We start from the raw sequence: 15,110 nt of genomic DNA, 5'->3' as shown, positions 1-15,110 counted from the left end.
TGTGTTTATGTATTTATATATATATATTCCAATTTTATATTTCAGACTCATATTAATTAAAATGGATGTGAAACTAAAACGTTAGGAAATTGAAATGGATGTGAAACTAAAACTGGTCTGGAAATTGAAATGGATGTGGTATGAAAAACTCAATTTCATATTCAGTGTCACATTATATGTTGCATTCTAATTTCACATTTGAATCTCACATTAGTTATAATGGATGTGGTACTGAAACTGGTTGAAGATTCCATATTTCAGTCTCACATTATGTATATCGGTTGCATTTCAATTTCATATTTTCAATCTCACTTTAATTGTAATGGATGTGATAATCTAACTGTTTTGTAAATTGAAATGAATGCAGTTTGAAAATTACAATTTCATATTTCAGTGTCACCTTGTATATACTAGTTGCATTCCAATTTCATATTGGAATTGGTCAAAAAAGTAATTGAAATATATTCAACATTGGTCTTTTTCTAAAATTCTTGCTGTGAACTATCCAGATATATAAAAATATCACCAATCAGCTTCATTGTTCAAAAGATACCATCCTCAAAAAAGTACTATGTACGTACTTGTTGGCGGGAGGAAAGAATAGGTGTGAGGGAAAAACAACAACTTTATAAAAGGGCAAGTGATGTTGAAGGCAAAATGTGGCTAACAAAATATATCACACGAGGTGACGTGCTAAAATGAATACAAACGAGCATATAGCAATACTAAAACCAATACATAAGTGCATGGCGAGGAATGTCCAATGAATAAAGGGCTCTTACATGTACGCATGGGCGGATTCAGGCCCCAAGCAGCCCAGGCGGCGGCCTGGGACGTGAGGCCCATCTCCTTTGTACACTGTAGTGTTTGCTGTAGCTAGCCTGCTACAGTGAACAAAGGTTGCCTGGGTCTGGCCGAGTTTGTCTAGGATGTGGCCCATTCCTCGGTCCGCATGCACGGGAACACCCATGCACATGAAAATCTCTTTTATCTATATTTTCATTCTTATAACTAATACTCCCTCCGTTCCTAAATATAAGACATTTTAAAAATTCCACTATGAACTACATACGGATGTATGTAGTCATATTTTAGGATGTAGATTCACTCATTTTGCTCCGTATCTAGTCTATAGTGTAATCTCTAAAAGGACTTATATTTAGAAACGGAGGGAGTAGATGAGACAAATCGTTGGTCCTTATTGAAACAACCTATAAAAGTTGCATAAATGTTGATTGTAAGTACAAGTGTATCCTTCATTTGTTCCCATTTTGTGCAGACTCTTCGAGAAGTTGCACATAGTTTAGCTAGGGAGTCCAAATCTGAACCTTCCATTCGAATCGAAGATTTCCCTAGTTTTATTGCTACATTTCTCATTGATGATCAAATCATTATTAAGTTGCAATAAAGCTTTTAGTTCTGCTTCATCGGACGACTGAGAATGGTCAAATCTAAGAGCTGCCAACCCCTAAAACAAAGGCAAAATAAATAGCTACAAGAAGTACTTTCTCCTTACCTAACTCCCTTTGTGCCTTTTTAAAATAAATAAATAACAAAACCGTAGAATAATGTAAGATTAAAATAGACATGTTTTTGAATTCAAACACATTATCTCTATTTTTTTTTACACATACGCCATTGCCGTTTTAATGGTAAAAACTAAAACCATTATCTCGGACGGACACATCACTATTTTAATATTATTACACAATACTCAATTTAACTCGTGCATGCATTTCTCAAGACATGCATTGTACGTATACACTTATTAGTTTTGTTTTACTTTAGAGTCGCACTAAAGTCAGCCATGATGGCATTTCCTTCAGAAAAAAAGACCACACTCACAACACCACACCCTATAAATAGAAAATCCCTTCATCCGTTTGTTTAGAAACACCTATAAATTTATTCATACTCGTAACAGTTACAGATACATTGATATGAACCTAAGACCTAAAAAATACAAAGTAACTCATATGACTAAAAATTACAGTGAGATTCCTTGAAAGCACCTTCTTCGTTGTATCAATCTATGCTTGAAGAGATACTCAAAAAACTTCGCTAGAGAGGTTGTAATTGGACTGGAGCAACGATGTTGTTACTGTTTCAGCCACAAAACATTACCAATGATGATATTTTAAGGCGACTTGAGTCATCCATCCAGAAAGATGGAAGGTCTTCATCAATGAACATACTTGGGCCGGGGATGATCCCCTGGGAATGCAGAACGTTGGATCACAATATCTTCAACATAGTGTTGATGTAAAATTTCAACTTCACAAAGAACCAAACCCCCAAAAAAGGTTTGACACACCAACCTAACCTTATTAGACCCGAATAATTGAATCTGCGAGGACTGAAAACTCTCTAACGTCATGGTACAACAAAAAATTGAAAATAATCTATTCTCACAACATACAATAATCACTAGACGATGTCAAAAAAGTAACACTCTTAAAGATGCAAGATCACTCACCTCTCCAACGCCAAAATGACAGCCAGAGGCGAGGGGATGAAAAATTACCTTGCAATAGTGACGACTACAGCGGAAGCTCCTATGCGCCGCATTTTACGGCAAATAGTCACAGTTTCGCATAGTCGGGTCTTTGCCTGAGCCGACCCGTGAAGGAGACGGTCGGCGGTGAGTCGTACTGCTCATAAAAGCTAAAAATTAGAACCGCCATCTCATAGAATGAAGACACATGGTCTCAATCAACATACCATGAAATACTACCGGTTGAGCTACGTAAGATTATTAAACATAGAGGAGCGTAAAACTTTAAGAAGCAAGTCAGCAACATCCAGTCCAGATCCGATATATTTTTAGAATTTTGAACACGTTTATTTAAAAAAAAATACCCAAGTGATTTGTGAAAGACAAACATTTTTAAACTTTGTAAAAAGATTAATTTACAAACAGAAACATTTTTAAAAACAGAAACAAAGAGTGGCAAATAGGGTTTTCCGGCTGCACGATTAACAAAACCCTCGTCCCCGATACCAACCTTTCATCCGTTAAGGCAGAGGCAGGCTTATTTGGGCTAAAACGAAAGAAACAAAGACCACCAATTTAGGCCCAGCCCAAATAACTCTCCGTCCACACCATATTTAGACTCCACATCTCATTCCATCCAAAACCCTAGCACCCGTCCCGCCGCCGCCGCTGCCGCCTCGACCCTCGCCGCTGCTGCATCCACCACCGCGGAACCATGGTAATCTCTTACCCCTCTCCCTCCTCGTCGTTCTCCCCTGAACTCTACGCAAGGCTCACACCGTCCGTTCCCGTCGCACCCAGGGTATCGACCTCGTCGCCGGCGGCCGCAACAAGAGGACCAAGCGCACGGCGCCCAAGTCGGACGATGTGTACCTCAAGCTGCTCGTCAAGGTCAGTCCCCCATCGATCCGGTGTTACCGCGTAATCCCCGTCTCAGGGATTCAGATTTACCGCAATTCGCTTTCCTGTTCGTAGCTCTACCGCTTCCTGGTGCGGAGGACCAAGAGCCAGTTCAACGCCGTGATCCTGAAGCGGCTCTTCATGAGCAAGACAAACCGGCCGCCGCTCTCGATGCGCCGCCTCGTCAGGTTCATGGATGGGAAGGTATCCCTCTCTCTCTCTCTCTCGCTGTGCCATTTTTTCTTAATCTTCGGGCTGGATGAATCGATGTGAAGCTTACCTGGGCGGCGTTTGTGGTTGTGCGGGTGTAGGCGGACAAGATCGCTGTGATCGTGGGCACCATCACCGATGACCAGAGGGTCTACGAGATACCGGCAATGAAGGTGGCCGCGCTCAGGTTCACCGAGACGGCGAGGGCCAGGATTGTCAACGCTGGTGGCGAGTGCCTTACCTTTGACCAGCTCGCCCTCCGTGCTCCGCTTGGACAGAACACGGTATGGTTTGACTTCTCCTTTTCTTTAGGTACTGTATTTGCTAATAGTGCTGTTTGATGCATTCCTTATTACACGAGTTGGTATCCAAAGATTTACAACTGAAGCATGTAATTCTTTTAGTTTGTACTATTAAGTATGCAAGACTCCTGTAGGTGGAGAAAACCAAGTTTATTTTTCATGCTCATCTTGTGTTACAGAGAGACTTGTATGTGTAGGTTGTGGTAGGGTATTCAAGGAACAATCTATTATTTTTCTGATGATTCATCGGTTACCCTCTTGTCAGGTGTTAAGAGTACATGTAAACAAAGTTGATATACCTGTCTAAATCTGTATGGTGTACGTACATTGCACTTTTTTCATGGTTGTGCTGGACAGCTGGTGTCCAATTTCAAACCAAAACTAAGTCATTGATGATTGTTAAACTACTATATCTTTTCGCAAAGAAAGTCAAGCTTAACTTCAAATATGGTGCGTATGCTTATTTTATTGGTAGTAGTTGCATTATTGGTTAAAAGTCTTTATGCCCTATGTTTTCCTTTGTTTAAGAGTTGTTTCAAACTTGAATCTGTTCTCTTTGCATAAACATTAATGTAAATGTGTATTGATTCATACATACATGATAATCAGTGTGTAGATTCTTGCACTGTTCCTTCGTGACTTTATCTGTATGATTTCATTGTATTGTCACTATGGTGCTTTGTCTTTAGTACATGCTTACTGATGCTAGAAATTTTGACATTGTACTTATGTAGAGACATTTTCTCCAATTTATGATATCCTTTTCCTTCTCTTTTGAGATGTGCCAAGGTGTGGTATGATGATGGTTCCTCCCTTCCCATAAATCAGCGATGAGCCGATGAGCCTCAGTATTAGCTGCATGCCTTTGAGGCTTATATTCATGAGAATGCCATGTACAATCATTTTAACAATTTACATTTTTCTTTATAGCTTCTCCTGAGGGGTCCCAAGAACGCCAGGGAAGCTGTTAGGCACTTTGGCAAAGCTCCAGGAGTGCCACACAGCCACACCAAGCCATATGTCCGCTCCAAGGGCAGGAAATTCGAGAAGGCAAGAGGAAGGAGGAACAGCAGGGGCTTCAAGGTTTAAGCTGTGGAATTTTGGGCACCCTCGTGTCGTATTTTGCTGTTATCGGTTTATTATCATCACCTTTTTGGGTACCAGAATCATACCGCTTTAGATGTCAGTGTCCTGTGTCAATGAGTTCTCAGAACCAGTTAATTCGTGTTTCGTTGTTTTGCAACTTGAGACCATGCTTGCAAGCCAGTTATGAATATCATTTCTAGCACCAAAATTTCTCTCTGTTTGGCAGTGAGGTTTGTGTTCTGCCGCTTGTGCTCATTATTGCGATGTTATAGTTTTCAAATGTAATGCATCATTTACGTTTGACGATAAATTGGCCACGAGGATGTATTTGCTGGTACACGGAGACAGTTGCCGTAAAAAAAACAAAAATAATTCATCATATGCTGAATAATAATTAGGCAAACGCAATATTACACGCAGAAGAGACCATTTTATATCTATCACATAGGCACTTGAGTGTTGATGCTGTCAAAGCTCCAGAGCTGCGGCACGTACGCCACCTCCGGCGCCGAGGTCGCCGGCGCGGCGCCGTCGGCCATGAACGGCTGGTGGAAGAAGGCGGCCACGTTGTAGCCGCCGTTGAGAAGGTCGTAGTCGTCCAGGTCGAGCGGCGGGTCCTCGTTGGGGAAGTTGACCTTGGCCTTGGTCCCGCGGATGCGGCGTGCGGCGCGGTCGTAGGCGCGCGCGGCGCCCTCGGCGGTGGCGAAGGTGCCGAGCCAGACGCGCGCGCCCTTGGCCGGGTCGCGGATCTCCGCCGCCCACTTGCCCCACGGCCGCCGCCGGATGCCGCGGTACATCGTCTTGCGCTCCCGCTTCCTGCTCGGCTCCTCTGCTGCGCGTACGCGGCACGTACCTTGGTGCTCGGGTGGGAACGTGCAGGCGCCGGCGCCGGTCAGGTCGTCGGGGTAGAAGTAGTGGTGGTCGGTAGGGTCGTCGAACTCGGTGGCGGCGGCGTGCGTCCAGAAGTCGGCGGTGGAGGGGCCCCGCTTGCCGCCGCCGCGGTGGTCTCGCTCCGGGATGAAGTCGGAGATGATCGCGCCGCCACACATGCTGTAAGTAAGTAGATAGAGGAGTGCGCTGATGTGGAGCTGGGCAGTAGGAACTAAGGAACCTGTGAAGAAAGGTGGCGAGATGGGGTGGTAGAGGAGGTGAGGTGAGAGAGGTGAGGAGCGGAGTCGTGTGGCGCGCGCGCTTAAGTAGGGGAGCGGAGCCGGGAATTCGTATGCGGCGCGTGAGTGAATTCCTGGTCGGCGGGGCAGCTCGCAGCTTCCTTCCTCGATCGGACGGGCGAACCGGTGGACGCCGCGCGCCGCTGTTTTTCCTCGGGCGGTGACCGCGAGTGAGACGGTGCGTCTCCTAATCATCTGCTAGCCATGCCGCCTTTGGTTCGGATAGGATTAACAACTCGGTGGCCTACGAGGCTACGACAGTCTCGGACCCTCGGGTTTGATCCCAGACGCGTGGTCTGGGTCTGGCGTCGTGGCCGCCGCCTCTGCTTTGCTCTGCTTTCGTTCAGGAAGCTCTTTGCGAAGCTGCATGCAGCCGCGCAATCGGGGTGTGCTCCACCATGCGGATGCAGGCTGGCAGTGTGGTGTGTGCTGCTGAACGGTGGTGCGGGAGTGCCCTGCTGCTGGACGCGTAACCCGGCGGCGGCCCACCGGATGCCAAGGCATTGGACGCGTATCGTCCCGTGGACGCTCGTCTTCGACCTTTGTGTGACCTGGAGTCCGTCTGACTTGACGGCTAAGCTCGAGTTGCATGGCGTAATTGCACGTGCCAGTAAGTTATGTGTATCTTTTTCAACATAGTACTGACACAAACGCTTCTATACACGGACACGCACTTATCCTATGAATGCGAGTTAGAGCAACGCTTCTATACACGGACACGCACTTATCCTATGAATGCGAGTTAGAGCAACTTGAACGTGTCGCTCTAAACGGACTGCATTTTTGTCCGTTTGGGTGGTCGCCCACTCGGCATTCATCCTATTTAACATTTGAATCGACAGCGCACCCAACGTCCGTGACCCATTTCATATTCGCGCACATATTTGAAAAGGTATGCAGCCGTAGATCAAGCCACCGGTCATATCATCACCCAAAGTTCATGCCGGCACCATGCCAACGGCTGGCATACAATGTCAGATTAAAAAAAAAAAACAATTCATGCTGATGTACTTGTCAGCGGTCGACATACATGCCTACACACAAAAAAGGGTGGAAGTTCGACCATGCCATCGCGACCGTGGTCATGCCATCACACTTGCCGGCATACAAAAAAGGATGGCCATAGCCACCATAGATCACTCATCGTCGAACTTGAGCATGTTGGCCTGCATCTTCTCGAACCATGACCTCTTCCTTGATGATACAGTGTTGAGATCCACCTTCATGATCTTCACCCTTGTCATCATGCTAGCGAGAGCCACTTCTTTCTCCTTGGTCTTGGCATTGGCGGCCTCGACCTCTAGCATCTTAGCTTGCTTCTCCGCCTTCATCTCAACCATCTTGGCTTGCTTTTCCGCATCCATCTCAATCATGCTCCTTTGGATCTCCATGAAGTCGTTCATTTGCTCTTCCCTGTCTTGCCGGCGTTTCTCCTCCCTTGAGTCCTTCTTGGTCATCATGCCCTCCATGGTTGCGATCAAGGCGATCGACGCCGCATCCACCGCTTGTCCTCCTTCTTGGAGTTGGTCTTCCCCCGCGGCCGTGGCCTCTTGCCCTCCTCAAACCTCCTCCACGACTTTCTTCCCCGCACGCGCCATGAGAGCGGCATATTGCGCCTTGAAATTCTCCTCGTATTTGATGATCCTCAAACATTAAGAGAGGTGGAAGGACTTGCCTTCGTGTTGGACCTGGAATCTCCAAAGCTTCGAATGCCTACAAATGAATTGCATGCAAGCATAGTGGCAAATGGATAGGGAAATGCATATGCAAGCATAAACAAAATGAAACAAAGAGGGGCGCATGCATGCATACCATGTCTTGCATGCCGATGCCGCTCATGGGGAGTGCCTTGATGCTTTTAAAAGTGGCACAAAACTTGTTGCACTCTTGTTGGATCACCTTCCATCGCTTTGAAATGGACATCCACCTGCACGTGCTTTGCATTTAGTACGGCGAAAACTTCTTGCATTCATGGAACTCACGATGGGGACGAGTCCAAAAGGTTGATACCATTTGTTTGGTGCCGACCTTGGGGTCTTGCCCAATGTCCATCCAACACTCACAAAGGAGCTTGTCCTTGACCATGCCTTCGTCCGTCTGCTCTTGCGCTTCGGCTTCACCCCGATGGCTTGGTTGGCGATCTTGTCCTCGAACAAAGCCACCCCATCGATGTCCAACTCATCCTCTTCCCCGAGTTCGTAGTCCTCTGGAAACTCGTGGTCGAGCGAGCAGCCGTCCAGGTCTAGGCCGACCTAATATTGCATGAAGGCGGCCTAAATGCCAGCTTGATCATAGGTCGACGGCGTGAATGGCCCTCGACCGTCCTGGTTTTGGGTCTCTTCAAGATCGTAGCCAGCCGCAGCGGCACCGCCAGCGGCCGCCATATACCCTCGAAAATGATGTTCTGCATGAAACGGTTAGCCCTCTCGTCATCGACGGTCGTTGGCATTCTGTCGAACAGGTTGCGCGTAGCGGGGAGCATGTCGGTTGGCATCTCCGCGCGTGTTCCCTTGGCCCATCGTATGACGAGCCACCGGTTACCGATGTGGCGTTGATGTAGATGGGTGCGGGCGCGGGCGCGGGCGTGGAAGGCGCCATCATGCTCACCTCCGTCGAGCATTCCCCGGAGAGTTGGGAGGTTTGTGGGTAGATGTGGAAGCCGAGAATCAGGTGAGTGGCGAACGTGCGGGGCGACTCTAGCAGCACCATACAAGGAAACACAAACGAGCCGATGCTGTCCGCGGCCATGACGGCGTTGATGAGCCCATGTTGGCCAGGGTTTAACCCTAGGTACAATAGCGCCTACCTCGTTGTCGCGTGACATAGGTGGCAGTGTCCTCCTTCTGCGCGGCGGCGGCTATGGCCACAACCGCCGTTGCTTCGTCCCTTGCGTCCGCCGCATGACTCCGACGCTTTCTCTTCGCTGAATCCCTGGCCCGCTCCTTGGGTGTGAGCTTCTTCTTCTTATTGGGCGCGGTGGCAATCTTGCAGGGGGCACGGAGCTTGCCTTTGTCGAAGGGGGCGGTCGTGATGTCGAACGAGGCGAGGGAGGCGAGACCGGCGGCGGCATCGAGGTTGTCGTCCATGGTGAGTGGCCAGGAGTGACGGGGTTATACATTCGGGGTAGGCCTACAGACGTAATTCCCAAGGCCCACATAAGGGCCCTCCCGGACATCTGTGTCCTACAAGTCACCAGTGGAGCTACGACCTGACTCGGTAAACATGCCCTCACTCGATTTACAAAGGTCACTCTGATCGCCTTGCGTCGGTCAGCCGTACCCTGACACTCTGCCATAGCAAGGCGAGGGCATCGAAGAGGCTGCAATGGCTAAGGACTTAAACTATCATATGAAGTGCACTGAAGACCTACGTTACTAGTAACGTTAGAGTTATAGCTCACGCTTCTAGTAACTCCCGTAGTCATTAGCATTAACTCACCTTGTAATGTGGCTCGGTCGGTGATACGTCCCAAACCTATCTATAATTTTTTGCTTGTTCCATGATCTTTTGGGTGACATTGTTATATGTTTTGCTACACTTTTATATCATTTTACACATATTTGGACTAACCTACTAACTCACTGCACCCAGTGCCAGTTTCTGTCTGCTGATGTCTATTTTGCAGGGTTTTTTACCAAACTTTCCGACGCCCGAAAAAATCCAGAAAAATATATAAAAAATCAGCAAAACAGAAGCTTTGGGATCACCGAAGGAGGGCCAGAGGGGGCCAGGGGCCTCCCAGGCAGAGTGCTGGCGCGGCCAGGCCCTAGGCCGCGCTAGGAGGTCGCCTGGGTGGGTCCCACCTCCTCCCGTGCCCTCCTTTAGCCTATATTTCGAGATCCGTGAGGAAACCCTCGCAGAACTTCTGGAATCGCAAATTTCTCCATCGTTCCGTCGCCGCAGCACTTCCAAGATCGAGAGCGTCAGGAGACCTCTTCCCGGCACCCTGCCGGAGGGAGGATTGACCTACGGGAGCTTCTCCACCGCCATGGACGCTTCCCGGACGTGCCGTTAGTAGTCCTCCTTGGACCATGAGTCCATGACCAGTAGCTATGTGATGTGATGTCTTCTCTCCAATCTTGTGCTTCAATGGTTAGTCCTTGTAAGCTTCCCTACATGATCAAGGCATCCATGTAATTCTCTGGCTTTTGCTATGCTTGGTTTGTTGGGATCCGATGGATTATGAGATTATGTTCAGATTGTTATGAGTTATATATTTGATTATCCTTTTATATTATATTCCTTAGTGATTCTTGCATGTTCTCCGTTGCTTTTTATAGCTTTGGCCAAGAAGTAGATCGTAACTCCAAGAGGGAGCATTATGCATGATTGTGGGTTCGGGCCCCTCGATGTCTAGCTTGAGTGACAGAAACATGAGACTAGGGGATGTGCCTGTTGCCACGAGGGAGAAAACAACGGTGCTTGTGACCACGGTTGCAAGGAGTGTTTACCTTACGCATAGTTCGTTAATGTAGTTGTCCGTTACTTTGAGTTTACACTTTGGGTGGGGTATAGCGACCCGACTCAAAACGAGTCATGCCTCTGTGCATCTGTGCCATCCCCGGATCAGTATGCTGGCACACACAGTACATCAATGTATATATCAAAGTGCAATCACATGTAAATAATGTAAAACTGATATATACCTCAAAATCTCAGCGGAAACAGTCAAGGGAGTGGAGTCCCAATAAACACCAACGACAAGTTGAGTGCAGACCGTAACCTTGAATCGTACTCTTACTCATCGAAGAAAGTATCTGCAACATAAGACGTTGCAGCCGTGTAGGTCAGCATACTGAATATGCCGGCAAGTCACAAAAGAGAGAGGTAAAATATCATCTATACTATATGCATATATGGCAGGTGGGGCTGTAAGTTTTTAGGAGAAAGCAAAGTTTTCTCCTACAACAAGAGAGGGGCTAAAAGCAAAATATTACTACGTAGTTGGTTGTTAATGAGATGGTTCCACCAACCAGTTCTCAAACCCAAGTTATCAATATTACCCACATCAAATATATATATATATATATATAATGGTGTTGAGAATTCCTGATAGTTTTAGTTCATTTGGCTCAAGTTGTCCATGACCGTGGACACGGCTAATCGATTAGGTTTGAGTACTCTGCAGAGTTTTGCACACATTCCCCACAAGATTTGATCGCCTCCGTGTATGTCCTCGCACTTCAGGGTGTTTGAAGACCGGATGATCAAAACATGGTCTTTCAACGGGTTCCTCTGATCCTCTGTCGGTGCCCATCCAATCCTACCGTTCTTCTACATCTCGTAGCACCGCCTATCCAGAGTCACCACGTTGTCCAACCAAGCCAGAGCCCATAATGACTTGTGGCTGTGCAGGTAAGCCTTGGGTCTTGAAAATATCCGTCCGTCTCTTTGAGCCTGGGTGAAGCTTTCCGCAAGATGTCATGGCGCTTCCCCATGCATACCGGGTCGTCCACTGGTTTCTCCAGGGAGCCCATCTAAACCATCCTTCACCCAGAGGTATATTTCGTTCTGAGGTCTTGCAAGTCTTGGAGTTTTCAGGTCTTGATTATTAAGTTCTCACAACACTCCTGGTAAACACTCAACCAAAACCCCGTCTACTAGGAGCATAGCATAACAACGTCCCGACCAAAGTAACAAGGGGGTGGGTGCCTACCACATGATACTACATCAAGATTCCAAAATTTCCAAGTACCTACTTTGCATGCAATTGGGTGAAGAAAGGTAGAACTACAATGCATATAAAACATAGGTAATAATATGATCAACGTGACTTGCCTCGCTGATAGTTGTCGTGCTCAAGCGCTTCTAGGTAGCAAGCTTCGCACTCCGGGTAATCTATCGATACAAACAAAATACACACAATAAGCACTACAATCACTAACAATCAAAATAAAATCACTAACACATAAACACTATAGCACAAAGTGATGCAATTCACTTTACATAACCAAAACAAAATCTGTTTTGGTAAAAAACCCAAGTAAAAATATTTTAAAAAACTTGAAACTTAAACTACTGAAATATATGTTCAATAGGAAACAGTAGAAAAAAGAATTAATTTAAAAGCTATTTTAAACTCCCGGTATAAGCAAAACAAGATTTAAATAAAATCTGTTCTAATTCAAAATTTGAAATTTCAAACATAGGCAAATAATATGTTTTCGGAAACTACAAGAAAATTGTGATCTATCGCAAAATGAATCATCTTCATTGGACTTCTAGATTAAAAGATATAAGGGAAAGAAAATTGGAACTGGTTCTGTTTCGGAAACAAAAACTGAAAAAGATAAAAAACGAAAAAGTGACGTGGCGGATCCTGATTGGTTCTCAGGTGTGCACGGTTTAGGCTATCTAGAGGATGACCGCAATATAAGAAAAAAACTATTTGGTTAATAAAAATAAATGGCTGGTTCTTGTTAAAGAACCGAAGGGGTATTCCCTTCTTATCTACACCGTAGGTCTTTGATCTAAGGGTGAAAAACAAAAAAAGCAAAAAAAAAAAAAAAACAGAGGAGGGAGAGAATCTTACAGTGGCTGGCAGGGCTGGGGGCCTTCTTCGGCGAGGGGGAGGTTGCCGGCGGGGATGGGGGGACCGCGGAGGGAGCGACGCTTGGGGCGGAGGGGGCGAGGGGAGGTCGCCGTGGCTCCTGGCAAGAGGGGCGGGGGGGGGGGGGGGGTTCCTGGCGGGGCTACTGTCCAGAGCTCCTGGAGGGGGGCTCGACGGGGTGGGGGGGGGGGGCTGCAGGGGGCGACGAGGCGAGGGGTGGTGAAGTGGGGGGGGGGTAGGGGGTCGAGGGGTAGCCTGGGGCGCTTGGGAAAGCTCTTGGCGAGCTCGGTAGGGAGGGGAAATGGTGGGTCGTGGCGTGGGGGCTGCGGGCAGGGGGAGGTCGTGGTGACGGGGAAAATGGGACGAGGAGAGGGGGGGGGTTCTTATAGGGGGCTCGGGAGGCGCCGGGATGGAAGGACGAGGGAGATCGGGAAGGGAGGATTTCTTGTCACCATTGCTATGGAAGTTCCTCGGAGGAGGGAGAACGTGAGGAAGAAGAAAATCATGTTGGGCCAGTTTTTTGGAAACCTGTTAATGGGCCAGCGCTTTATTTCCAAAAAAATGAGATCTCTTTCCTCTATTCAAAAACTGGAAAGTAAACGATTAAAAAGGAAACCAAATAAATTCATAATAAATAGTTTTTATATACTAAAATTATCAGAAAAATAAAATCTAAATGATGGATATTTTTCCACGGCCAAAATAAAAACTTAATTTTTTTTTTCAGAAAATCCCTAAATGCTTTATTTCTTTTTGCAAATATTTTCTCAATTAAATTTTGGTTTTATTGGCTCAAAATATTTCAATGAATGCCCCTGGTTTTGGAGGCTCATGTTCCTGCTCTCTTTGTTGCTTGGCAAGAATTTATTCCCGGCATTTCCTGAGTGGAGAAGAATAGAATTGCAAAACAAAAATCGAACGAAAATTCAAATGCCACCTTCATTCAAATTCTTTATAGTTCAAGAAGTCATGTCATCTTCTCTCATTGATTTTAAATGGATGAATTAGAATTCACATGAAAAAGGGGAAAGACATTTTATTCCCTCTCATTCAAAAGTTTTTTAAAAAGTTTCAAATTTCACTCAAGTTTCAATCACTCAAACAAACAAACAATCAATCTAATAATTATATTAACATTCCAAAATTTGGGATGTTACAAACCTACCACACTTAAAGTGAATCTCGTCCTCGAGATTCAAAGAGGCTAGAAAGAAAGGTTAGGGTTTTGGAGGTCTTCAAACAAATCCAATCTCGTGCAAAGTGGGATGCTACCACACTTAAAGTGAGAGTTACTGGTCCCTCAAAATTTTAGAAATCCTGTGGGGTCTTGGCATCTGACTCCTCACATTCTTCATACGAACTCCTTTGGTGATGCATCTTTCATTACATTCATAACGTTTCCATCAAAATCGAGGGTTCTTCTGTTGATATAAGTTTCTTCCACCACCGAGTCTCCTTAACTGATAGTCTCACGATCGATTCTAAATAACGTATCAATGATTCTCATGTTGGAATTATGCCCTAGAGGCAATAATAAATGTATAGTTATTATTATAATTCCTGTATCAAGATAATAGTTTATTATCCATGCTATAATTGTATTGAATGAAGACTCATTTACATGTGTGGATACATAGACAAAACACCGTCCCTAGCATGCCTCTAGTTGGCTAGCCAGTTGATCGATGATAGTCAGTGTCTTCTGATTATGAACAAGGTGTTGTTGCTTGATAACTGGATCACGTCATTGGGAGAATCACGTGATGGACTAGACCCAAACTAATAGACGTAGCATGTTGATCGTGTCATTTTGTTGCTACTGTTTTCTGCGTGTCAAGTATTTATTCCTATGACCATGAGATCATATAACTCACTGACACCGGAGGAATGCTTTGTGTGTATCAAACGTCGCAACGTAACTGGGTGACTATAAAGGTGCTCTACAGGTATCTTCGAAGGTGTTAGTTGATTTAGTATGGATCAAGACTGGGATTTGTCACTCCGTGTGACGGAGAGGTATCTCGGGGCCCACTCGGTAATACAACATCACACACAAGCCTTGCAAGCAATGTAACTTAGTGTAAGTTGCGGGATCTTGTATTACGGAACGAGTAAAGAGACTTGCCGGTAAACGAGATTGAAATAGGTATGCGGATACTGACGATCGAATCTCGGGCAAGTAACATACCGAAGGACAAAGGGAATGACATACGGGATTATACGAATCCTTGGCACTGAGGTTCAAACGATAAGATCTCCATAGAATATGTAGGATCCAATATGGGCATCCAGGTCCCGCTATTTGATATTGACCGAGGAGTCTCTTGGATCATGTCTACATAGTTCTCGACCCGCAGGGTCTGCACACTTAAGGTTCGACGTTGTTTTATGCGTATTTG

General features: G+C 45.9%; 2 protein-coding genes across 2 annotated transcripts; one reads left to right on the top strand and one right to left on the bottom strand.

Annotated features, from left to right (window-relative positions):
- The first annotated feature begins 3,107 nt into the window (after positions 1-3,107).
- LOC123424740 (60S ribosomal protein L18-2-like) lies at positions 3,108-5,207 on the top strand. Its single transcript, XM_045108415.1, has 5 exons — positions 3,108-3,212; positions 3,296-3,385; positions 3,470-3,598; positions 3,706-3,888; positions 4,837-5,207. Exons 1-5 carry the CDS (start codon positions 3,210-3,212, stop codon positions 4,993-4,995), a joined length of 564 nt encoding a protein of 187 aa, XP_044964350.1. The 5' UTR covers positions 3,108-3,209; the 3' UTR covers positions 4,996-5,207.
- Positions 5,042-6,530, bottom strand: LOC123424739. The gene has a single exon (XM_045108414.1). It carries the CDS (start codon positions 6,354-6,356, stop codon positions 5,433-5,435), a length of 924 nt encoding a protein of 307 aa, XP_044964349.1. The 5' UTR covers positions 6,357-6,530; the 3' UTR covers positions 5,042-5,432.
- Between the last annotated feature and the right edge of the window lie 8,580 nt (positions 6,531-15,110).

The sequence above is a fragment of the Hordeum vulgare genome, chromosome 2H (assembly GCF_904849725.1).
Source record: "Hordeum vulgare subsp. vulgare chromosome 2H, MorexV3_pseudomolecules_assembly, whole genome shotgun sequence".
NCBI classification, from domain to species: domain Eukaryota; kingdom Viridiplantae; phylum Streptophyta; class Magnoliopsida; order Poales; family Poaceae; genus Hordeum; species Hordeum vulgare.
Note: the sequence above shows the minus strand (reverse complement) of the source record. Positions and strands in the feature narration are given on the sequence as shown.